We start from the raw sequence: 27,258 nt of genomic DNA, 5'->3' as shown, positions 1-27,258 counted from the left end.
CTCATAGACTTCCAAAAAGGTTTGCAACATTTCTTGGCCCAGACATGTACGTGTAAATCAATGTTAAAACATTTCAGGCCTACAGCATTTCTCATAATAATTATAGCATTCAACTTCTTCATTAATTAAAGCATGTTAATACTCTTATTCTATTATTCAGTAAACACATCTATAAATCATGGCCCATTAATGCAATGACCAAAACATTAGTACAATCTATGTCGTGAAAAGAAACACCTTCCCTTTTTAGCTCTGGCCCTGAGGCCTACCACATTCTGCGTTTAACCACATACCATCTTACATTTTAACAGCTACACGACATGGATTCAGGAATAATCACATCTAATAAAATCATATAGTGTTACACATTTCTGTATTAGTTCCACTTCTACTTACATCTCTACATTAGCTATACATTCAGAATATAATTGCAGATACTACTAGCACTCATGGCATTTCTCCTCATGATTTGTGCTTACTACAGGTAAGTGTGATGCACTCATACATTTAGGTCAGTTTGCGCTCTCTCACTAACAAGAGCAGAGTTTACCATCTCAAATTCTTTTTTTATTCTTCTGTCATAATAAGCTATTTTTCCATCAGTAGCGGCTCGTGGAGGGAGTGTCGCAGGGAGGTAGGGCGGGGGAGGGGCAGGGTGGGGGGTAGTAAACTCTGGCTGAATGTAAATAAATAAAACGAATTTCATTGCGTGGCGTTTCAGCGCGTGCAATGAAAGTCGTTTAATTTATTTATTTACATTACTCCGGTCCGCCGTGAGCCAGATTTTATTACCCCCACCCTGCCCCTCCCCTGCCCCGCATCACCGCCCGCGGCACTCCCTCTTCAAGTACCAACTATTTACCATCATTAAAATTAAGCCTGCTAGAAATTTAAACGGCAACGCAATTCATGTAATTTTGGGAAATTTAGGTTATGCCAAATTTCCTAAAGTATGCCATTTCACCACATCGTGTAAGTATGCCACAGTTTGTGAAAAAAGTATAGTGTGGGACCCTGAGAACAATGCAAACAACCAGAACATGAGCAGATGTTAAGGAAATAGTGTTTTTCGCAATATGTTTTTTAATTGTGAAATGCATCCATGCATCAAAAAAGGAGGACACATTTCATGCTAAAATATAACACTTAAAGAGAGATTTGTATTTCACATAATTACACAAAATCCCACATCATTTTCCCAAGATTTCAAATAATTACACAAAAGCAGATTACACAAATGTTGCACACCACTTCTTAAAATGCAGGCTGTGTGATCAGCAGGAGTCCTAACTTTAGGACTCCTAAATACCTTCTGTGAATACTGAAAGTCTTAAAGTTAGGATTTTTCTCAGTTTAGTAGTAGTAAAGTTGGGACTCCTAACTTTAGGACTCTTAAATGCCTTCTGTGAATACCGAAAGCCTTAAAATTAGGATTTTTCTCAATTTAGTAGTAGTAAAGTTAGGACTCCTAACTTTAGGACTCCTAAATGCCTTCTGTGAATACCGAAAGTCTTAAAATTAGGATTTTTCTCAGTTTAGTACTAGTAAAGTTGAGAAAAATCCTAATTTTAGGACTTTCGGTATTCACCAAAGGCATTTAGGAGTCCTAAAGTTAGGAGTCCAAACTTTACTACTACTAATTTGAGAAAAATCCTAATTTTAAGACTTTCAGTATTCACAGAAGGCATTTAGGAGTCCTAAAGTTAGGACTCCTAACTTCTGTGAATACCGAAATGAGTAAGTGCCTTCTGTGAATACCAAAATGAGTAAGGGCCTTCTGTGAATACCAAAATGATAGTAAGTTTAGGATTTTGTCTTAAGTTAGTTCTGTGAAGGGGCCCTATTTTTCTTAGTGCAGTTTGTGAGCGTGATATTATAGAGATCAAAATACGTTTGTTTTCAATCACCATGGTGTCCTTAGATCTCTGTTAAGGGACTGTTAGTAAACAAAACCAAAAGCATTTATGCCACTTTAACTATATACTGTGTGGTGTTCTGCGGGTCAACAGAAACCTGTCTTTCACATTCAAGCGGTGGTGCATTGAACTAAGTTCACTCATGTCACCTGTGGGTGTGAAAAAAGCTGTGTAGTGCTGAGTCAAAGATGCAGTTTAAGCAACATTGGTGGGACCTGATTTTTTTTGGATCGCTTGAGTAGTATTTTTTGTAATGCACACATACATGAACCATTATTCCATTATTTGGGAGACATCCATAGTAATCGTGGTCACTTCCCACAGGGAATAAGGGAGTATCTATTGCCATAGGTTTGTCAAGGTTGACTTTTAAAAGGTGATTACCCATTCTGCGGGTTTACTAATTCTTTGAATTCATTTCACTTGAATTTGTATGTTTACATCGCAGCCCTAGTTGCGGAAGGAGTCAATTACCCTGTTTTAGTTGCTCAGCACCTCAAGCTTCAAGGTGTCCCCAATGTGGGGGGCAAGTACTTTCATAATAGCTGCTCACACAGTGTGTGCCTTTGAGATGTTTTAATCATGGGTGGAGTTTGAGGCTAATTATACTGCCTCTGGGCATTTTCAAACTTTTAAGATTTATAAGGCAGTACCACTGCATACACATTATAGGGCTTACCAAGATCTAGAAATGCCTTTGACTTACCCTAGAACACCAGAACTGGTTTGCTGCTCAGTTACCACACATGCACAGGAATGTCTTCCTGGAACCCCTGAGCAATGAAATGACTACGTGGCCACTATTAGCTGGTTAAAGACCTATTCTACATCCTAAATTAGCACTTGCTGATGTTGTAGGGATCTTGAATCACACAGTCGCTTTACACACTAGACTTGTACACTTTGTGCTAAGTGCCATAAACTCTAAATCAGCTATTGTGGTGGGACCAGTAGTTCAGACAGGTACAATATATCAATTCATGGACTGTAAAGGGTACCATGGGAAAGATGCCAACAAAGAGTTATGAGATTGCCTTCTGGGTTGCTCACAAGACCAATAAGTTAAATGCGATCTATCCACACAAGACACTCCAAGAAAAACATAGAATACTAACTATGTGTCTTTCTCTAGGGACAAAGTCACCCGAAGAGGAATGCAACACCTGAGGAAGCATATTTTCCTTCATCTATACTAATGCACATGGCACGCCTTCATTGACAGTTCTCTCCAAAGTATTAAAACAAGTACGAACGAACATGGAGCTGCACCAACTTTGGACTTAGAAATGTCATTAATTGGGAACTTTTCTACAGCTTCCTCAATCATCCTGAGCAACACTAAAGGAGGAGAGCAACACTAAAGCAGAAAGTTCGGTTCTCTACAGAAAATAACTGCACCTTTGCAGGTCATGATACCTTGGGTTCATGAGCCGTTAAGCCACATTTTAATCCCCTAAAAGTGACATTGAGGGTTCTGTTAAAGAGAAATCTGCAATTGAATGTAGAAAGAAGCAAAGGAGAGGAGAGCAAAGATGGACTGGATCTCCTGCACATCTTGGCCATTGGATAGGAGTGGTTATAATTTGAGAGACCATAGGAACATTTAAACAAGCATTAGAAATGCAATCGGGCTCAGATTTATTTGAGTTTGAGCTAATGGCATTGTAAATGCCAATGTCTTTTTGCCATGTGTTATGGAGTGTGTGCATGTGGTGTGTAGTGGAAGTATCTTGGTTGAATTGTAATTTTACCAATGGTGGCATGCTGTGCTTTATATGAATATGTTTAAAAGTAAAGTGTACCATACTGCGATTGCTTGGTGGAAAAGTGCACTGCCGGCTGGAGGTGTGTGTGCCTGGTGGAAGGGTGCACTGACGGCTGGTGGGTGTGTGCTTGGTAAAAGCGTGCACAGATGGATGATGGTTGTTGGTGTTTGTGCATGGTGAAAGCATTCATTGACGGCTGGGGGTGTGTTGTTGTGTGTGTTGTTTTCTGTGTGCTGGTGAGTGTGTGGTGGTGAGTCTGTGGGGGTGAGCCTGGGGAGTGAGTGTGGTGGTGAGTGTGTTGTGTTGAGTGGTGACAAGTGTGTGGTGTTGAGAGACTGAGGTGTGTGGTTTGTGTGTGCGTTATGTGTGTGTGGTGTATGTGTGTGTGGTGTTTTCTGCACACTCACACACTGCCCCTACACATTCACACACTGCTCACCCGCACACTCCCAATGTCACCCTGCATAGTCACACACTGTTTACCCTGCACACTCATTCTGCACACTCACACAATGTGCACCCTGACACACTGTCTCTGCAGTCACTCTGCACTCACTGTCACTCTGCACTCACTGTCACTCTGCACACACTGCCACTCTGCACTCACTGTCACTCTGCACTCTACAGTCACTCTGCACTCACTGTCACTCTGCACTCACTGTCACTCTGCACTCACTGTCACTCTGCACTCACTGCCACTCTGCACTCACTGTCACTCTGCACTCACTGTCACTCTGCACTCACTGTCACTCTGCACTCACTGTCACTCTGCACTCACTCTGCACTCACTGTCACTCTGCACTCACTCTGCACTCACTGTCACTCTGCACTCACTGTCACTCTGCACTCACGCTACAGTCACTCTGCACTCACTGTCACTCTGCACTCACTGTCACTCTGCACTCACTGTCACTCTGCACTCACTGTCACTCTGCACTCACTGTCACTCTGCACTCACTGTCACTCTGCACTCACTCTGCACTCACTCTGCACTCACTCTGCACTCACTCTGCACTCACTGTCAGTCTGCACTCACTCTACAGTCACTCTGCACTCACTGTCAGTCTGCACTCACTGTCAGTCTGCACTCACTGTCAGTCTGCACTCACTGTCAGTCTGCACTCACTGTCACTCTGCACTCACTGTCACTCTGCACTCACTCTGCACTCACTGTCACTCTGCACTCACTCTGCACTCACTGTCACTCTGCACTCACTGTCACTCTGCACTCATGCTACAGTCACTCTGCACTCACTGTCACTCTGCACTCACTGTCACTCTGCACTCACTGTCACTCTGCACTCACTGTCACTCTGCACTCACTCTGCACTCACTCTGCACTCACTCTGCACTCACTCTGCACTCACTGTCAGTCTGCACTCACTCTACAGTCAGTCTGCACTCACTGTCAGTCTGCACTCACTGTCAGTCTGCACTCACTGTCAGTCTGCACTCACTGCCACTCTGCACTCACTGCCACTCTGCACTCACTGCCACTCTGCACTCACTGCCACTCTGCACTCACTGCCACTCTGCACTCACTGTCACTCTGCACTCACTGTCACTCTGCACTCACTCTACAGTCACTCTGCACTCACTGTCAGTCTGCACTCACTCTGCACTCACTCTACAGTCACTCTGCCAATGTCACCCTGCATAGTCACACACTGTTTACCCTGCACACTCATTCTGCACACTCACACAATGTGCACCCTGACACACTGTCTCTGCAGTCACTCTGCACTCACTGTCACTCTGCACTCACTGTCACTCTGCACACACTGCCACTCTGCACTCACTGTCACTCTGCACTCTACAGTCACTCTGCACTCACTGTCACTCTGCACTCACTGTCACTCTGCACTCACTGTCACTCTGCACTCACTGCCACTCTGCACTCACTGTCACTCTGCACTCACTGTCACTCTGCACTCACTGTCACTCTGCACTCACTGTCACTCTGCACTCACTCTGCACTCACTGTCACTCTGCACTCACTCTGCACTCACTGTCACTCTGCACTCACTGTCACTCTGCACTCACGCTACAGTCACTCTGCACTCACTGTCACTCTGCACTCACTGTCACTCTGCACTCACTGTCACTCTGCACTCACTGTCACTCTGCACTCACTGTCACTCTGCACTCACTCTGCACTCACTCTGCACTCACTCTGCACTCACTCTGCACTCACTGTCAGTCTGCACTCACTCTACAGTCACTCTGCACTCACTGTCAGTCTGCACTCACTGTCAGTCTGCACTCACTGTCAGTCTGCACTCACTGTCAGTCTGCACTCACTGTCACTCTGCACTCACTGTCACTCTGCACTCACTGTCACTCTGCACTCACTCTGCACTCACTGTCACTCTGCACTCACTCTGCACTCACTGTCACTCTGCACTCACTGTCACTCTGCACTCACGCTACAGTCACTCTGCACTCACTGTCACTCTGCACTCACTGTCACTCTGCACTCACTGTCACTCTGCACTCACTGTCACTCTGCACTCACTGTCACTCTGCACTCACTGTCACTCTGCACTCACTCTGCACTCACTCTGCACTCACTCTGCACTCACTCTGCACTCACTGTCAGTCTGCACTCACTCTACAGTCAGTCTGCACTCACTGTCAGTCTGCACTCACTGTCAGTCTGCACTCACTGTCAGTCTGCACTCACTGCCACTCTGCACTCACTGCCACTCTGCACTCACTGCCACTCTGCACTCACTGCCACTCTGCACTCACTGCCACTCTGCACTCACTGTCACTCTGCACTCACTGTCACTCTGCACTCACTCTGCACTCACTCTGCACTCACTCTACAGTCACTCTGCACTCACTGTCAGTCTGCACTCACTCTGCACTCACTCTACAGTCACTCTGCACTCACTGTCAGTCTGCACTCACTGTCACTCTGCACTCACTGTCACTCTGCACTCACTGTCACTCTGCACTCACTGTCACTCTGCACTCACTGCCACTCTGCACTCACTGCCACTCTGCACTCACTGTCACTCTGCACTCACTGTCACTCTGCACTCACTGTCACTCTGCACTCACTGTCACTCTGCACTCACTGTCACTCTGCACTCACTGTCACTCTGCACTCACTCTGCACTCACTCTGCACTCACTCTGCACTCACTCTGCACTCACTGTCAGTCTGCACTCACTCTACAGTCACTCTGCACTCACTGTCAGTCTGCACTCACTGTCAGTCTGCACTCACTGCCACTCTGCACTCACTGCCACTCTGCACTCACTGCCACTCTGCACTCACTGCCACTCTGCACTCACTGCCACTCTGTACTCACTGCCACTCTGCACTCACTGCCACTCTGCACTCACTGTCACTCTGCACTCACTGTCACTCTGCACTCACTCTGCACTCACTCTGCACTCACTCTACAGTCACTCTGCACTCACTGTCAGTCTGCACTCACTCTGCACTCACTCTACAGTCACTCTGCACTCACTGTCAGTCTGCACTCACTGTCACTCTGCACTCACTGTCACTCTGCACTCACTGCCACTCTGCACTCACTGCCACTCTGCACTCACTGTCACTCTGCACTCACTGTCACTCTGCACTCACTGCCACTCTGCACTCACTGCCACTCTGCACTCACTGCCACTCTGCACTCACTGCCACTCTGCACTCACTCTGCACTCACTCTGCACTCACTCTGCACTCACTCTGCACTCACTCTGCACTCACTGTCACTCTGCACTCACTGTCACTCTGCACTCAGTCTGCACTCACTGTCACTCTGCACTCAGTCTGCACTCGCTGTCACTCTGCACTCAGTCTGCACTCACTGCCACTCTGCACTCTCAAACTGCACTCTAAAAATGCACTCTCAATCTGCACTCTCAATCTGCACTCTGCACTCTCAAACTGCACTCTCAAACTGCACTCTCAAACTGCAATCTGCACTCTGCACTCTGATTCTGCACTCTGATTCTGCACTCTCAAACTGCACTCTCAAACTGCACTCTCAATCTGCACTCTCATACTGCACTCTCATACTGCACTCTCAAACTGCACTCTAAAACTGCACTCTCAAACTGCACTCTCAAACTGCACTCTCAAACTGCACTCTCAATCTGCACTCTCAATCTGCACTCTCAACTCTCAAACTGCACTCTCAACTCTCAAACTGCACTCTCACACTGCACTCTCACACTGCACTCCCACACTGCACTCCCACACTGCACTCTCAAACTGCACTCTCAAACTGCACTCTCAAACTGCACTCTCAATCTGCACTCTCAAACTGCACTCTCAAACTGCACTCTCAAACTGCACTCTCAACTCTCAATCTCCACTCTGCACTCTCAAACTGCACTCTGCACTCTCAAACACCACTCTCAAACTGCACTCCCAAACTGCACTCTCAAACTGCACTCTCAAACTGCACTCTCAAACTGCACTCTCAACTCTCAAACTGCACTCACAACTCTCATGCTGCACTCTGTAACTGCACTCTCAACTCTGAAACTGCACTCTCAACTCTCAAACTGCACTCTCAACTCTCAAACTGCACTCTCAACTCTCAAACTGCACTCTCAACTCTCAAACTGCACTCTCAACTCTCAATGTGCACTCTCAACGTGCACTCTCAACTCTCAATCTGCAAACTGCACTCTCAATCTGCACTCTCAAACTGCACTCTCAATCTGCACTCTGCACTCTCAAACTGCACTCAAACTGCACTCTCAAACTGCTCTCAAACTGCACTCTCAAACTGCACTCTCAAACTGCACTCTCAAACTGCACTCTCAAACTGCACTCTGATTCTGCACTCTCAAACTGCACTCTGCACTCTCAATCTGCACTCTCAACTCTCAAACTGCACTCTCAAACTGCAGTCTCAACTCTCAAACTGCATTTACAAGTTGTGAAATGAATTCTTTGGCAGACTGTTCTAAAAACGACATAATCAAAGTATGTGTTCCAAGTTGCTAGACTTGGGGAGTTCTACAAACTTTCCTACCAATGTTCTTTACTTTATAAAAAATAAAAACAATAAAACTTAGCACACTTCCTCTTTTGCCATCGCGCAAACGCTGCAACTAGCAGGATACCTAGATTCCATTCGGGGTTTCTCCCAGAGCTCGGAAGAATAGAATTTAAGTCAAGAACGGAAATCTACTTCTGCTGCTCCGCCTTTCAGCACGACGGTCAATATACAGTCCCCAATGTTGATAGGGCGCGAGCATCTGTATCAGCCCCACGCAGCCCTCGTGACACGCTTTGCCAGGCGCGTCTTACAAGCGCAGCTGTGGGCAGTCAATTTTCTCGCAAACACCAATCCCATTAGGAAAAACAATACCAATAAAAACCCCAAACGAAGGTCCGTAACTGCAAGCAAACAGTTACCTCATCTTTCGTTGTGTCAACAACTGACGGGCTCCTTGAATCATTCCTTTAAAACTCTGCTTGCTGTCTGAAGGAAGTAACAAGGCGCATTATTCAGAGAGAACAAAACTGTTGGAAATTCGTGTGTGGAAAAAAGTTGACGCAGGCGGTATGGGAAAATACAAACAATACAGCAGCCTGTCAGACTATGCTGAAGTTCAACACCACTGCAGGACTCTGCCCAGAAAGCAAACAGTTCTAAAAGGCGCTGCCTGCCAGCTTGCTATTCATTACCTCAGCTCCGAAAACAAAAGCTGCTGCAAAGAAACACATTATAAACTCGAGAGAACAATTCCATTCACACCGGCCACGGACCATTCCAGAAAAAAAATGAAACTGAGATTAAAAGAACAGCCCATGACAGAACGTCAGACTCTTGTTCTTGAACTAATGAAGCCCTTTCCCCGGCCTGGCATGGAGCAGCTGCGCGCTGAGCGCTGCTGAATGGTGAACGCGCCCGGCCATCTGGATTCACTTACGGAGGCACCCTGACAGCTCCTAATTATAATTAATGTACTTCTTTGCGCGCACACGAACGAAAAATGCCCAACATGGCGGACGAAAACTACATTTACCCTATCACTTCATGGCTATTAAAACGACACCACAACGAAGACGAATCACTGGCCAGATGACATAACACACTAAGGAATGTGTGGAATTTGTCTCGCCAAAGCCCTAGGAGATACTTTTTTTTTTTCTTTAACATTAGGATCTCGAAACTCCTCCCACTTACGTGGGCGGAGGCCGAGCCCTAAAAAGGAAGAGTATTACTGTTCTGATAGACGCTCTTTATGTTCATTTCAAGACACTGAATGTGAACGAGCAGAGAGAGGCAGTTGATCCGAGTACCGAAGAAAGGCAGAGTGTAGCAGGAAAGGTGAAACAGGACAAGAGGCTGAAGTCAGAATGAAGAGGGAAGAGAAAAGGATGTGACCATAAGACTCCAGTTAAAAATATGAAAGTAGCAGGACTTTTTAAAAAAAACTTGCTAATAAGAGTTATGCATTCTACTGCAAAACAAGACTTGGATGAGAGTGCTTCTGGACAGTGCTGTCAGACATCTGAGCCTCAAGATAAACATTAGAGTCCTCCTGATGGGGTGTGCAATTTAGAATGACAAGTTTATGGGGATGTACCTATTCCCCATGTCATTCCATTAGCAGTGAACCTTAAGCACATGCTTAAAACCCTTTAAAGCCAGAAGCCTAGCTTGGTATATAAACAGTATTAGATCAATTGGAATAGCAGGGTATAATAGTACCTTGCCTTTTATCAATGAATATTCCCCTTTTTCCCTACTTTTAACTTGACTAATCCTATAGGATAATTTTAACTCACATATGCGAATATATGCGGTGCAAAATGCGCATAGCACAAGTTTAATGATGAGCCTGGTGCGGAAAAAATACCAAACAACCCTAGACATTCCAAATGGGTTTTTCAGTAAAAATATGATGCCTGAAAGTAAGTTTCTAACAGCCTTTAGTTTCAATAGGGTGTTGTTCTTATTTTGCCGCTTGCCTATGAGCTAAGAACAGTCCTGGCTTATTCTCAGCACATATCATAGAGATCTTACAATCAGATATTGTGATATTATCATATATTGATGATATCTAATTTACTGATGATGACTTGGACGTACACTGAACCTGGGGGAGGGGGGCAGAGCTGTAATACTATTAACATCACACAGTTACAGGATTAATGAGGCCAAGGGTCTGGCTTCTGATTTTCTGATGTGTGCTACCTTGCAACCTCCTCATACATTGAAAAAGTTGCAATCATTGCAGGAAGTCCTTAACTTTGGACCTACCTTCTGCCTCACTATGCTGAGCGGCTGAAGATTTTTTGTGACTTAATTTCCTTAAATACATAAACAACAAAATCTGGTGGTCAAAGCAAAAAGTAAAGGCGCGACACCTGGTTTCTTAACCCACAACAAGTATATGACACCAAATCACATCTCACCCTTTAGGTTAGACTAATATGTGAAAGAGTGACTATTATGAATATGATAGGATTTCCATCAACTGCCCTTAATGGCCAGTGTCATCATCTGGATATCCTTCTTTCCTACCACAGCACCTCTTATTCACAGAGGAAATCATGTGGATCGGATTTCATACCAGTCACTGAAATCTCGGCAGAAAAAAGGCAAGTGAAAATCTAATAATAGATGGTTTGCAAGATACTCTGACCCTAAAGGGTGAGATGTGATTTGGTGTCATATACGTGTTGTGGTTAAGAAACCAGGTGTCGCACCTTTACTTTTTGCTTTGACCACCAGATTTTGTTGTTTATGTATTTAAGTGATATTGGGGATAAAATCTGGTAGTTGGTCGTAAAACTGTCCCTAGGACCCTTTTTCCCGTATGGAATTGTATGTAGTGACTTAATTTCCTCCCATGTTTTCAGCAAAACAGTGGATGAACAGCCAAGATATAAGTACTCTGCATCCTGCAGAGCAGTGTAAATTGTAGTGAAAGACTGTGAAATCCCTCTGCAGCACACCCAAACTTAGATCTTAGGTGACAGCACTGCACAACACAGATCTCAATGCCCTGGTACTTGCATTACAGAAGGGTAATTCATCAATGTTTGCACTCATGGTGTCTGATTTATTCTTCTGTGTGCAAGGGTACAATGTTGACTTGCAACATAGGCATTTTAATAGATTCAAGGATTCAAAGGGAAAACCTATTAAAAATAAACAAGTCTGGTGAAAGGTAACTGTCTTACAAGATAAGCTCCCATTGGTGCATGTGAGGCACACTTTGGCCTATAAGCGTGATGGATTTCAGCCTATAGGGAACTGTGTCGCTAACTTAGCTGTCAAAGCTGGAATTCAGACTGTCATATAAGCAGCCTTAACCAGATCTCAGTTGAAAATTGACCCAGATATTTTAGCAGCCATACACACAATCAAACAAGGCAGAAAGCCTCATGCCGGCTTTCATCCTAAATATTATTACGCCCTTAATTTAGACAACCTTCCTTCAGCTACTCAACCAGGAGTGGGAGACAGAATATATTCTAATAATCTGGTTATATTAGATTTAATTCAGGAAGCACATAAGGAATTAGCATCTGCTCGTGTTGGGGTAAATACAACTGTGGCAATGCTACCGCAACAGTACTGATGGCGTTGTTTATATAAACAGACTTGAGACTTTGTTAGAAAAATTGACATTTGTCAACAAATCAAAACATCTTTTCTTTAGAGACCCCTGCCAACTCCCTTCAGTCTCTCCAACATCCCATTCAGGGTAATTTATGCTGACCATATCTGCCCAAAACATTCAATTAACCAATACAATTATATATTAGTAGCCATTGATTCAGGGTCACAATTCCTATGGATGTGGCCACACAGAAATGAAAATGCTTCAGCAGAAGTAAATGATTTGCAGGGTCTGGTAGCGATGGGAGAATCACATTTATTTCACTCAGATAATGGTTCCGCATTCGCCTCCAAGGCTGTGTCTGATATGGGAATTTTTCTGCAATTCAGCAATCCGTTTAGAACAGTATCCAAAAGGTTAGTTGAGCCTGCTGTTGGCATGATTAAAGAAGCCTTGACTGCTAGGGTACTAAGTTCAAGTTTAAGTTGGCACCATAATCTGTATTGAGTTCAGAAAGCATTAAATAACTTGCTTAGATGAGCATTTGTGGAAAGGCAAACTCCATACAGTGTTCTCTTTTTGGGGTTCCTATGTAAGTGCCTGGCCTAGATAATCTTGTGAAGGTGGGGATGAAGAAATGTTCAACCTGGAAAATGTTTGAATGTCTTACACAGTATCCAAGAGGTCAAAGCTAAGCTGCCTAATATGAATCATTCTGAAGCCGTCACAAGCTAAGGGAAGGTTCTAACTACTGCTGACGGGGGAAGGTCACTAAAATAAAGAATCTAGCTCGACAAAAGATCCATGACAAACAAGCTTTTGAACTGTCCTACAGACCATCCATTACAGTCGTTGGTCTAAAAGACAGATATTTAATTCCACCTTGGATCTTTGCTTGGACCTCTCTAGGAGTGTGTCTTTTCCTCTTATGGCTATCAACGATAATCACAGTTAAACTCTTACTGAATCGAAATTAAGTTCCTGAAAGAACAATTGCACAACCTTTGCTTTGTGAAGTACAACACATCTTTCATCTCCCAAAACTTGATGAAATTTCTGCACTGCAAACATCACATCTTATCCTGTGCCCTAGGGTATAGCTGAGGAAAAGACCCCTTATCAAATTATGGGACCCAGTGAGACATTGCAGGTACCTTATGTCTTAAATGTTTAAATGAATGATGTAATATTTCCTGGCTCTATTTTAGATGACTTGGACATGTCTGATTTATCACATATTTCACTTTGAATAATGAAGATCCTTATTTTAATTTGGTTAATTATAAAGAAATGTATTGCTATTATCACTATGCACACTATTACATACATAGAACTAGCTAAACTGGGGAAATATACAATTACACACAAATGGAGCATTTTGAAGCTTCGGCTACTAATAGTCACCCAAATGTCTTGAAGAAGTTTCCTTTCTTCCAGATCGAGGATAGGTCACATTACCCAACTTTCTATTTTTCACAAACTTCTCAATAACTTAAAACAAATCTAATCACCACTAACAGACTGGTCTATTCAAATGAATTCAGTCAGAAATTTGCTATGCAAGGCTCTGAGTTTTGAAAAATTCAAGGCAAAGAAGCCTTATTTTGGGAGTACATTATGCCTAAAGAAATTATATTTCTGAACAAAACCTTCCAGCAGACCACTTTTCTGTGATTTAGTACTATGAAAGACCTTAACAAATCTTCTATACCAACGGTTGATTTGACCCTGTTTGATAATTATCAGTTACTAATAAACATTTCTCATGCTGATTAAATGAAATGATCTAAAATGAAGCTCAGTTCTCAGCTGAAGATTTACCCTTATGCCTTATGATTCAGACACCTACATGCATTGTTTGGTTTTCTTTCCAACACCCCTGGCCCTAAAGCGAATCATACACTTGTAATAGTCACCACACACAGTGTGGGCAAGCTGTGCCAGTGCTGGTTAACACATTCCAGTCTTTTGGCTACAAAGAACATTTATCTTCAACTAAATAAAACATGGATTATTTTTTATTTCCTTCTGGGTCCAAGTCCCAATTGAAATAAATGATTCATGGTGACAGGATTACATGCCATTTATAATGAATGGAATAAATACTCAGAACGAGAAGCTGCAGAGAGAATTAAGCAAATATATCAAGAAAACATACAAACAGTTTTTAAAGTTATTGGCAATGGCATGCATACAATCTCCGAGAGAGTGTCCTCGCCAATCGACATCCTGTCCTCAGCTTCCTCAAGGGAGACTTTGGTCTGTTACAACATGGTCAAGCTCAATTAAGAGCTATTATACAACTAAATTGGGTTTTACAAACACTCAGATCAGTATGTTTTGTGCCTTGGCAACTTCTGAATGAAACAGCTTTTTTGAGCCTTATAATTTAGCCTTAGCACAAAAAAATAATAGCTAACAAAGAATCTACATAAACTTTGCTAAGTATCATCAAGTGGAAGACGCACCTTTTTCAGGTTGTGTCCATCTACCTGTTGCATGGTTAATACACATCATTATTTCTCAACCAATCCCAAATTTCTATTTTCATGACTGTCAGAAATATAAATCTTTAGGCTGGTACGAAACAATGCACAATTTACATCTGTGCCATTCATGGAAGTTTCCTTTTCTTACATGTGTTTGCAATAAGATAACTCTGTGTTTATAAGCACATGCAGCTGCAGAAACTGCTTAGGTCACTCCCTCCTGTGTAACACCATTTCCTTACATGGAGTGTGTAGTACTTTGATTCCAAGGTTAAGCTGTATTTTATCACTTACTCCTATTACATCCATACCCACGCACCATTAACTACTGTACAATGGTTCCTACTTGATACTAAATAATGTTACTTGTTGTTGTTTGAAACCAGGTCAATTAGACTTGATTACGGTTTCTAAAACAGTACAATATTGTGTTGTGGAAGAACCCTGTACCTAAGTTCCTTGGTCTAGTATTGATATGAGAGGCAGGGCGTTTTGACAAAATTGGCAAGTTGGTTGCTGAGTTAGTACAAAAAGAAGTCCCTTTGATCTCTGCAGCAGCAAAAATGCAATTTGCTGACAGCCAGAACTGCTTTAGAGATTGAGAGGCCATCACAAACACAATACCAACTCACTTTACTGATATTGTGCATATGATATTAAATTTGTCAACAACAAATGGTATTATAAATCTATTAAGGACAATGGATTTGGTCTAGAGACTGGATTAAAAATGGTAGTTGTTCTGATACCATTATTTGTTTCCACTCTTTATTCTCTAGTCTTTTTGGATGATTTCTGTCCTTTCTACTGGTCATCGGCTCCGGTCTTGTCATCTTTCTCCTGATCCGACAAGTAAATCAATAGAAACGAGTACACATATCCAGCCGAACAAAGATGCAGAGAACCTCAGTACGCTATTTGGGACATGCTTGTCTTTCCGAACTTAGTGAAAACTGAATTCTATCTTTTCGTGACCATCCCCACTTTATAGTTATCCACTGTGGTAGCAAAGATATAGGACACTTAACTGGAATGAGATTGGAAAGTGAGATGAAGGAGACATTTTCTATCTTAATGTCTATGTTTCCGTACACAGTTTTGTGTTCTCATATATTTGTCAGAGAGAAAAGTGGAAATGGTCTACTGTAAATGCTGCTAAGTTTGAAAAGACTCGAAGAGATTTGAACAAGACAGTGTCAGCATTTCTTCACAACCAAAAAATGTCATCCATTTGTCATTCAAATATAAAATATACCTATGCAACACTACATCCTCTTGATGGTGTTCATTTTCCAACCTATGGAAACTTTGTTTCCATTTCAAACCTGAAAACTTGGCTTGACATACAAATATAAATTTGTTTATTAATAAAACACATCCTATATTATGTCTAAGTGTATTCTGCCATATAATTGTTTTTAATATTTTAATAGGTACCACTAGATAACTTTGTGATAGTACCGTAGTACATCCTAAACCTTTAACACTTTCCCCTAACTCTAAAGACTTTGCTAAACTGCTTCAGTTCTTCCTCTACATTACAAAAAGGGTAGTAAGATATATTTAACGTAAAAACACAGAGCAAAGATAACGTGTGGTCTAAACAATATGATGACCTGTTTATTTTCCAAGAGCTTTGAATAACCAATAATATTGTGTTTGTTCATCGCTATGTACCGTGGTATACCGCGAAGGTACAGCTGTATCCTGTGGCCTGATATAGCCCTAAAATTTTGTCTTTAATTATTTGAACACAACTGAACAAATGAAGATCAAATAACAAAATGGACCCTTTCCACACCATAATCTATATTCTTGCCAAAATTCATGTTAATCCATTCAGCCTCTTTGCTGCTACATCTATTTGGAAAGTCTACGCAAAAAAAGACATTGGTAGAAAAATGTATTCTGGGACACCCACCTCCCCCGTTTTTTCTGTGCACCCCTTAGCTAATCACCATGAAATCCTGCATCATTAGCCAATCTTGAAAAAAGAATAGGTCTGTAAAGTTTCGTGGAGATTCAACAAACAGTGACAAAGTTATTACCAATCAAAAATCTGAGGTATTCCTATCTTTGGGAATTCTAACTATAACTAAGGAGTGGCTATCACCAGGAAACAGAATCAATAAGTTGAGGTTAATAAGAAGAATGGAGTAGTTGCGTGGAGGCTACCATGGATAGCAGGTGTTAGTGTGGTAAAAGTAACTGGTGGCTCAGGAACTCAGGGCCCATTTAACAAAAAAAGTAAAACTATTTGTTGAGCTTTTCACTCCTGTGTGGGCATTATGAAACAGTTTTTATGAGTCACAAAACTTTCTAAAGCTACGCTTGGAAATCTGTACAAGTCGCAGCTTCTTGATAGACGTTTTGTGGATTATGTGTTTTTGCATAATGGCTGCCATTTTAACACGCATTTGCAATGCAATAGGTCTGGCATTTGCGAGATTTTGAGCTATTGGCATTGTAAATGACAATACCTTTCATTTATGTGTTTAAAAACCTGCAATAATAAAAGGGATCGTCATTTACAATACCAATAGATCAAAGTTTCGAAAATGCGAGACCTATTGCATTGTAAATGCTTTTTTCTTTTGTAACTGGTCTAGTTTCCGACACCTTTTGATTTTATCATGGCAGAGACTGCCGAATGAAACTAATGGCACTACTTCCATCTTAAATGAGAGTTGTTGCTCAGTCAACTTTTTCAAGTCAAGGGCATGTGCTTAAGGACTTGTGTCCCTAAACTTAAACAAAGTGACACCCATCAGTATTTGTCTGCTGACATCTGGGTGCGGCACGACATTGTGCAAATGTAAGTACTGTCATGTTAGCCACCTGTGCTGATCCTGAGAATGCTGCAAAGAGGTATTTGTCCAGTTGGGGGCGGATTGCTTTTCGCAGGGTAGCAAACATCGCCAAAATCAAAAAAAGTGGACACCCTCTACACTGTCTCATTATAGTGCGATAATATGAAATGTAAAATTCGGTGTGCTGTTGGAGTTGTATTTTGCATAACTATAACCAACAGACTTTATTAAATGGCTTCCTGACCGATGACTCCCCTGCAAAACATACCTATTGCAGTTTATGGATCATCGTTTTCATGCCAGTCCCTTATGCATGTACACCGACCCCTGTGCATGAACTATTTCGAAACGACTTATGGCATATGTTGCAGAAAGGAAGCTTTCTTTGAATCGTGTTGCACATTTAAAGAGTGCTCATGAAAAATGTGCTTTTTAAGTATGGTGAAAGTGTAATGCGCCTTTGTCTATGGCCGAGTTACACCTAGAAGTGCTGAAGGGTTGTTTGTTAAACTAATATACAGTTTCCTAAAAACCAACTGGCATGAGAGAAGAAACTGCAAGAAACTTAAAAAACATACCCTCACTGTTCTTCAAGTTGCAAGCAGGAAACTGCTGGAGTTCTTGGCCTCGGGCGGTGGAGCAGACACTATGCGGGGCAATGGACCAAGTCAGACCAACCTCCAGTAACAGTTCACATGCAGAGCCGCCCTTGCGCCATGGAGAAGGAAACAAAAGCGGCGGCAGCCATAGTAAAGTCAAAGTGCGCTGTATTTAAATAAACATGGCACCATGGTGAAACAAAGCTTGGCGCCCGTCTTCATAAAACGTACGCATGTCTGTATGGTAATAAAAAGGAAAAGAAAGGCGGACTGCCATTGTAATAGTATAAGCGGGCGCTGAGCTGACACATTAAGCACGGCGCCCGGGGGCAGGATGGGGTGACGGACTGCGAGCCACGGGCGCATTGTTAAAAGTGTGCGCCCGTGTTATTGATAAAGCGTGATATGCGTTTGGGGTAAAAAAAAAAGTAAAACATAAGGCGTGCACGCTGGTATAATAAACAAGGAGTGAGGGGCACGAACCAGGCGCCATGGCAAAAAAACTACGAAGTAGTCCCTAAATTAAAAGATACCGCCCTGCAGCGTAAGTTAACTGTAGTTGGTTGATGCTGCTTCCCCCAGAAATTAAAGAAAACGGAAGTGACGTGTCGGACCACTAGCCAACAATGAGCGAGATAAGAAGAGCAATTCCAGATTTTACCAATGGCAAGCGACAAAACAAAGAGAGACGCTGTGGGTGGAGTTTCACTAGTAATACTGATTACTTGATGCCTCTGAGAGGCAGTGCATGCGCTGCCTATGCAAGACCTAAAAAGCGTAATTGTTCACGGAATACAACTGAAAACCGTCAAAAACAAGTGACTTTTCACACTGGCACTATTAGAAAAATATACATATTTTCCTCTCCCACCCCACAAAGTTTTGGGTGTTGTGTTGTTCCCACCATGGAAAGCGATTTACTCCTGCACTTGTCAGGAGAAATTCTCCAACTATTTTCATGGTGGAAAACATTCAGAGAGGAGTTAGTGAATGGTAATGCAATGGTATATTTGTATGACATTCACAAACCTTCAAGGCTGAGCACACATTGAAATGCTTTGGGTGGAATGTACGCCTGCATAATAGTATGCTGTTGTGTGATAACGGTCCATAGAAGTAACATGATTTAAGACTTCAAGGTAATCGTTTCTGAGTTCCTTGGAGTTGTAAATTCTGCCATTTGCGCCTGTAATATAGCCTTACAAGTGCAAATGAATTTGAGAATCTGCCCATTAGTATTTTAGTGGAAGGTACAGAGACCCTTATTTATGAGGCCTTGCGACAGTTTTGTGTTGCCGTTGCGTCACTTTTTGGGATGCATCAGTGGCGTAAAACATGCCCCTGTTGAGCCCTATTTACAAAGTGACGCATCTAAGCAGATGTGTCACTTTGTAAACCCCTGCGCTACATTATACTTGCGTCAGGTATAATGTATGCAGGGGGGCGTTCACACGCAAGTAAGCCTCGTAGAAGTGACGCAGTGAAATCTGTGAGATTTCACTGCACCACTTCTAGGACGCAAATGCATCCCTATCTTACGCCTGCCTCACAGCAGGCGTAAGACTGACGCAGGCCTTTTTACATGGGGCTTGCCCCATGTGAGCGGCCATATTGCTGGAAATGCGTCACTTTTGTGACTCTCTCCAGCAATGCGTCACTTTTGTGGCTACAGATAAGTCAGAAATACTGACGTATCTGTAAATTCTTGCAACATGATGCAACATACAGTAATATGACGCATCCATCATGTCACAAGGAGGGCACACTGAGAAGTGATGCATCGCTGCTTTCACGCAGCAATATGTCATTTCTCATAAATGAGGCCCAGAAAGTTTTGGTGTCAAACATACAACTCAAATGTGCATTATCTAGCAAAATTGTAATGAATGGTGAATTAAGAGTATTACTCCTCACCACATGCTCTGAGGCGGCACACTGCTACAACACTACAGAACATGCCCATCAGGAACAGTTGTGCTATTTCTGAGCATGCTCTGGTAGTTAATGTCTTACTTATGTGGACACATCGTAGACCTTCACCTCTATGCTGCCTCTAACCATGGAATTAGTGCTATTGCTCTTTGTTCTGTGGTGCTGTGAAGCTCTGTGGTGATTCACTATGCATTTGCGATTTGTGCTTAATTTTCTGGTACTGTGCTGCATGACGTGAGTGCTGATATTTCTTCAAGTGAGAGTGTGCTCTCCATTTGGTCAAGACCTGAGGCGGTATTAACTGAATTATGAATTATTGTTTACTACTTTCTAATGCTCATAGGATTAGGTGACTGCCCTATGTTAAAAACAACTTCACACAATTGGTAGGAGAGAGCTATTTTTCATTCCGATATCTATTGATGGTCAGACCAGGTTATTTGTGAAAAATTAACTACTGGAGCATACAGTGGAGCAGACATGGGAGGGTGAGCGGAAGAAGAGTAGGGTTGCTGATGGACTTACCATTGTGCACCAGGCACAACATCGAACCATATCTGTTGAGAGTGCCTAGCCACCAAAGATTTCTTTTGTTGAGATTCAGATTAGACTTGGTCCATTTTCTCGTGTCCTACCCCTCTAATGTTTATTTTCTGAGAGGGTTCTGGAGTTATGCCAATGTAATGCAGTTACTCCCCAATCCCAAATGCATATGTTCTTTTTTGTGAGCTTTATAAAGAACAAAGAAATCGTTTTTTTAAAGACACTTTTGAGAATTTTTTAAATCAGGATGTGCAAAAAGGTCTTAGAGCACATAAAATTGCTCCAGACAGATCAAAGGTGTATTACGTTATATAGATTTCCTGCTCACGTTATTAAATATAGGAAATTAATAATGAGTTTTATTAGATCTAGTCTTTTTATTAATGGAATATTTTATTATTAGGGTCATTGTTTTAAATCTGCATCGTATCTTTTTATTACAATATGTATTTTATGATGAATTCTCTGTATATAATATAATCTGTATAATGCTAAAGAACGGTGATGGATCAGATGCTCCGTCCATCACCACCCCCTTTTGTACCGATGATGAGTGTAGGCAGTGAAATGTTTTTTTAATACCTTTTATGACATAAGTAGCATTTGTACGGTTGCATGCCACATCTGCTCTTGATGTGATCAGTTGGGAATAAGGTCGATTTTTCAAAGTTATGTCTGTGCTTGGTGAGATACACGGGTTAGTCAGTTCCCAGGCTTCATGAGGATAAACACAGCACAACTAATTGTCTACGGCCCTAGAATACTCTCCAGAAAAACTGCAATGTCCTTATTAGATGTAGTGTTGTGTTGCCTCTTTATTCTGAGCTGGTTTACCTAAAACACCTTCGGCTCTCTTATCTAAAATGAATTGTTTACTGAATCTACCATACATATGTGTGCGTGTGTGTGTGCTTTAATCTTGGGGCACTCTTTAGAATGCATGTGCACATATAGTTAAAACAGGCATAGATGAATGCACATGAACAGATTCATGAGTGTGTGGCTGGATGGAGTAATGGATTTCTGTATGGGCGGAATTAAAGGTGGATATATGGATGAACCATTATATTGATACAAGTGGGTACACAAATATTTACATTGATGGAGTAGATTGATACAAGAGAAAATAACAGACATATTGAATTTGATTTTTATGATGTTGACAAGTTGACTTGTTATCTGCTATTAAGCACATTATTGTGTCTCCTCCTTTGACAACTGACAGTGTTATACATTTATTGTTGCAACAACAGTGGGTTTACACTTCAATTAAATATTTTTCTACACCATGCACAAAAATTAGTCTAAAAAAATGAAAGCAGAATTCTAATATTCTACGGTGAGTATTTCTTACACTGTTACATACAACTTTTTATGTTGGAGGGGTAGAGGAGACTGAAAGTAGCCAGCGTGAACAAATGAATGACCCACTTTAGTGTAACAAATGCCTTGGAAAAGTAAACATAGAAACAGTTGCAGGATAAGCAACCAAACCCTTTACATGAATGTTCAGAAATGAAGGCTATTATTGTAGAAATTTCACTTGACTTATTGCAAATGGTTTCTGCAGGATCAGCATCTGTTTTTTTCTAGCCATTAGGTTATGTGGATCCAGCAAAAAACAAAATAAAATCTATGAGATTAGGAACCAATAATCAATTCCAGGATGCAACTGAAATAAAATATTAACTTATCCAGGCAAGTTAATACTATGTACAAACTCTCATATGTTAGTAACTAAACGGAGCCGCAACCATTTGCAGCTGATCAAATGGAATTTCTAACAGATTAGGAGTAGGTGAAAATTCAGTACTTCTGCTCCACTGACAAACTCAGAAGCGACATAATTACACAATGAAATCAACATGGCATGCTTATGATTTGCAAGGGAGCAAGCAATGCACCTCTATGTATATTCAGTTGTAAATGATTAGAAAATGATAATAAACCAGAGTTTCGTAATTTTTTACCTTCCCAAAATATGTGTAAAAAACCCCCACAATTTGGCAAATATCCTGATGCGTAAGTACACAGTGTGTGCTTCAACGTCCTGCAGTACAAGTACCATGGCTTGTAGGTCTGACAAGAAACATACGTCAGTCACAGAAGATTAAACAAAGTCAAATGAGATTTGCCCTTGTATCATCAACCACATTGACCGCATAATGTAGCTTTATGCTATAGGACAAATATAGAGTATAGCTGTGAAGCTGTTCAACTGAATGGAACAATTTCCATTCTCATGTTCTGCAGAGGTGTGTCGAATGGCGCTCTTACATACCTGCCAATCTGAACAAAAATCTCACTGTGTGAGGAGGGGGTGGGGCCTTGGAGGGGGCGGAGCCTCGTGCCAAGATGCACCTAAGAGGGACTGTGTAGCCCCCAAGCAGCCCTCAAGACCCCTCCTCCAAAGACTACAAAAAAAGCTTGCTGAGGCTGGTGCTAATTTCATGGGCGTCTTCTCATCCCTTAATGGACATTAGCAGTTCAAAGCCTCGCAAAACGAGCTTGAAAGCCACAATTTACAGTGGTATTTAGCTTGGTGGAACCGTGTGAGTTGGAATGTGTGCTCGTAGATGAGTAAACTCCTAAACACGTTTCAAAACTGTGCTGGTATGGCTTTTATGGAATCTATTTTTCCACTAGTTAAGACCATAAATTCTAGAAATCACTCCTTGTTGCAACTGTTACAATCTTCAACCTAAACAATGCAAATTGATTTACTACATATTAAGATCAGTAAACTGGAGGTTAATGCCAAAGGAGAAAATTAAGCGTATATGTTTCTAAGAGACTGACAGTGGCATAGCGATGCTGTAGCAGAAATGCTGAGAGAGCCCTTTAGCACAGTTGGTTGAAATGCTTAGCATGATGGAGTGCGGCGCTGTCTTGCATGGCGGAAAGTGATTGTCTTACCGACACAATGCCTATAGATGTCGTTGTATATAAAGCCCTCTGCGCAGTTCACTCTCTTGTTGACACAGTCAAATGATCCCAAGGTGTTCACACATAACTCTTGACTGGAACAGGTGTGAATACCTGAGAGGCACTCATCAAGGTCTATGTTTGTAGGGCGTAACCAAAAAGGGAAAACAGAATTCCATTAGAAAGGTTATGGGAAAATGTACATCTTTCTTTGAGTACCTGTAGGAAGGTTGTATTCTTGTGGAGAACAAGATGTGGAGCTTCTGTTGAAACAAATCAAGTCTGTAAGTTATAATAACAATGTCCATGTACAAGTGTGTGGGTGCAAACCATTGCAAACTGCACCCAAAGGTTGTTTGATCTAGAAGTAAAACAGTATAAACAAGGTGCAAAGGATGTGCGAGCTTTTGCACATACCGCATCTATTTTCTTTGATTATTTAGGGCCCGATTCACAGAACTACCTTAAGACTAAATCCTAAACGTACTACCTTTTTGGTATTCACAGAAGGCACTTACTCATTTTGGTATTCACAGAAGACACTTATTAATTTGGGTATTCACAGAAGTTAGGAGTCCTAACTTTAGGACTCCTAAATGCCTTCTGTGAATACCGAAAGTCTTAAAGTTAGGATTTTTCTCCATTTAGGAGTAGTAAAGTTAGGACTCCTAACTTTAGGACTCTTAAATGCCTTCTGTGAATACCGAAAGTCTTAAAGTTAGGATTTTTCTCCGTTTAGGTGTAGTAAAGTTAGGACTCCTAACTTTAGGACTCCTAAATGCCTTCTGTGTATACCAAAAATCTTAAAGTTAGGATTTTTCTCCGTTTAGGAGTCCTAAAGTTAGGAGTCCTAACTTTACTAGTCCTAAACTGAGAAAAATCTTAACTTTAAGACTTTCGGTATTCACAGAAGGAATTTAGGAGTCCTAAAGTTAGGACTCCTAACTTCTGTGAACACCGAAATGAGTAAGTGTCTTCTGTGAATACCAAAATGAGTCAGTGTCTTCTGTGAATACCAAAATGGTAGTAAATTTAGGATTTTGTCTTAAGTTAGTTCTGTGAATCAGGCCCCTAGTCTTGTGACTTGCAGCTTCAACAACAAAGTGAGATTTCAAATGTATTGAAATTCTGTTGTTAACCAATAACTAAGCTGTACTCATTGGAGCAACGTTTAGGTGGAATTCAAATAAAGGGAAAAGAAATAACATAACTCTTAACATTTTTGGTCGACTTTTAGAAGGAATAGTAACCGAAGTAATCCGTGTTTTAAATAGAGTCCAAAACAACAAAGATAACTGGTGTCCTCATATAATAATATATCTGTTGTCACCCCAATTTAGTGAATAAGCAGATAGTGTGTTTGGAGTCACAAACATCCCATACGTTCTTAAGAGTAGCAATAGTGTGCTACACTCTAACACAGATTAAATTATTCAGTTCGCTAATAAAGTAGAATGATTACCAATGAAACATAGGTAACTGCTGTCTATAATGTATCAAATAAAATATACAAACTAATGTATGCAGGCATTTTTACTTCAAATTGTGTCAGCCTACATCTGACTATGTATACATGTGCAGCCAGGGTGAAAACCAAAATTAAGTGTAAAATGCCCTGCACGATTTCAGATATTGTTGATTGTTCTATTTGTTTAATTTGTTGTAATGCCAACCAGAAGCATTTTAATAAAAATGTCGGATCGAGCAGCAGAAGGGGGCGCGTGGCTCCTCTATGCATTTGGATGATTACATTTAGGAATTATACAGACATTCAAAAAACTGAACATAAATATAGTAAACAAACTAGACTGAATACTCCGGTAGGAAAATCACACTTAATACTTTAAAAAACGGAAAAACCTCATACAGAGTACATTTTTGTATGGTTTTAGGCAGGAATAAGGGCGAAAGACCTCAACTGCTTTTGCAGCTGCCATGTTTTCCTTTATCTCTGCAGGTTCCTCTGTATTTATGGTGCTGGCAACCGTTTGGCAGAGCCCCTGAAATGCTCTAATGTTAGTGTACCATGAGATTGTGAGACATAGTCAGGGAAAACGCATGCTGACCTCTACATGTACAGTAAATCCAATGATTAAAGGCAGATAGGTGCATATTTTTACTGCGTTTGAAAATATTTGTGAACATTTATATGCATAGGTTTTGCTTTAATGATCATGAACAACCGAACTTGTGCCATCAGGAGAATGTTTGCAAACACCAGCAGCCCACCTCTCATTGGTGTTACCCTTGGCAGAAAGTAGCCATTACAAGATGGATGATGATTGCACCACAGAGAAAAACAAGAAAAGAGACATACACCTCTTTTCCTACTCTCTTGCTCGCTTTTCCTGAATACTTTACATTTTTTTAAATATATTTCTATTGGGAAAGTTCATCGATATACACAATTCATGAACATATAACGGACAAGCTCATCAAAATTTAACACAATCTGACCGCTACCAGCACCTTTAAAATTCAGAGCATGATAAAATATGATCATTTTAACCAATCAATCACCTAAATACCTTTAAAATGTTTAGATTATATTAAAGGCATCAACACATTACACCATAAAACCCCACCTTAGCCAAATATTTACCACGGTTTAAGAAATTTCCTATGTGACCCAGATCTTAATGTGTATCTTTTTTCCAGCTCTTTAATCCTATTTATTCTGGCTCTTAAATGTTGAAATTTAGGAATTTCCTCGGACCGCCATTTTGGGAGAATTAAATATCTAGCTATTAAAGTCACAATGTACAGGTGTTTTTTCAGTGGCAGATAGGCTTTTAGGTTGGGCGAATACCCAACAACAGCTGTCTGAGTGTCTAATGGCTGTTCCTTGTCCTGGATACTTGTATAATGGTCATCTACAACATTTCCTATCAGGGCAGGTCCAGTAGAATGTACGTCTGGCTAACTGTTAGTAGGCTGTAACCCCAACAATACTTAGGGATAATGGCAAGCGGTGCCTTTTTTGTAAACCACTCTGACGATAGAATCTTCACCAACTTGGTTTGTTGGAATTTTTTAATTTAAAGATGTACAGTATCATTGGCAGTGAGTGTGCTGCTGCTTAACTGTCAGTGCATGGACAAATATGCTGGAGTTTCTCTTCAGTTTACCAAACACATTTTAGGCCCCAGGCCTGCATGGGCCCTGCTAAAGTAAGTGCTTCTGGAGCATGGAACAAGTGCTGCCAATCACTCCCCAAACTCTGAGATAATCTAGTTTTCCTTTGCCGGGATACTGTAACATGCCTGTTTGATTTGCAACAGAATTGATGTTGTGTTTCTTTGTGCTTGCAATCACCAGGTTTATGAATGTATGTGAACCATTAGAAAGTATCAGGTTTTTGTTGGGGGATTGCTTGCCTTCAGCGTTTATTCATGATCATGTACAGTTTGCAAATATTACACGTTTGTGAACAATGTATGACCAACTCAGTGGTATTACTGTAAATGATTTTTTTTTATTGCCGTATCATACCTTTGCATTTCTCTTTTTTATGGGTACCCCTTTATGCCAAGGTTTACATACATTATTTCTGCACATGAATTTAGCCCTTTGTACTGCATACATATATAAGGGTGACCCATATGTTAAAAATTACTCCCAGTATGTCACAGCCAACATTTCTCATTGTTTGTTCCCCCCAACAATGTGCCATGGTTGCCAACTAGTATCTCCAGTATGCCATCACCATCATTTTGCCATATGTGA

General features: G+C 41.4%; 1 protein-coding gene across 1 annotated transcript in view; it reads right to left on the bottom strand.

Moving 5' to 3' along the window:
* FBLN2 (fibulin 2) overlaps nucleotides 1-27,258 on the bottom strand; it is a 669,658-nt gene that overhangs the window by 92,545 nt on the left and 549,855 nt on the right. Inside the window, exon 10 of the mRNA XM_078661453.1 lies at nucleotides 23,524-23,667. Within this exon, the coding sequence (XP_078517579.1) occupies nucleotides 23,524-23,667 (144 nt within the window). The remainder of the gene's footprint in view (nucleotides 1-23,523; nucleotides 23,668-27,258) is intronic.

The sequence above is a fragment of the Lissotriton helveticus genome, chromosome 9 (genome assembly GCF_964261635.1).
Source record: "Lissotriton helveticus chromosome 9, aLisHel1.1, whole genome shotgun sequence".
In the NCBI taxonomy this organism is placed as follows: domain Eukaryota; kingdom Metazoa; phylum Chordata; class Amphibia; order Caudata; family Salamandridae; genus Lissotriton; species Lissotriton helveticus.
This window is presented reverse-complemented; position numbering and strand designations above follow the sequence as displayed.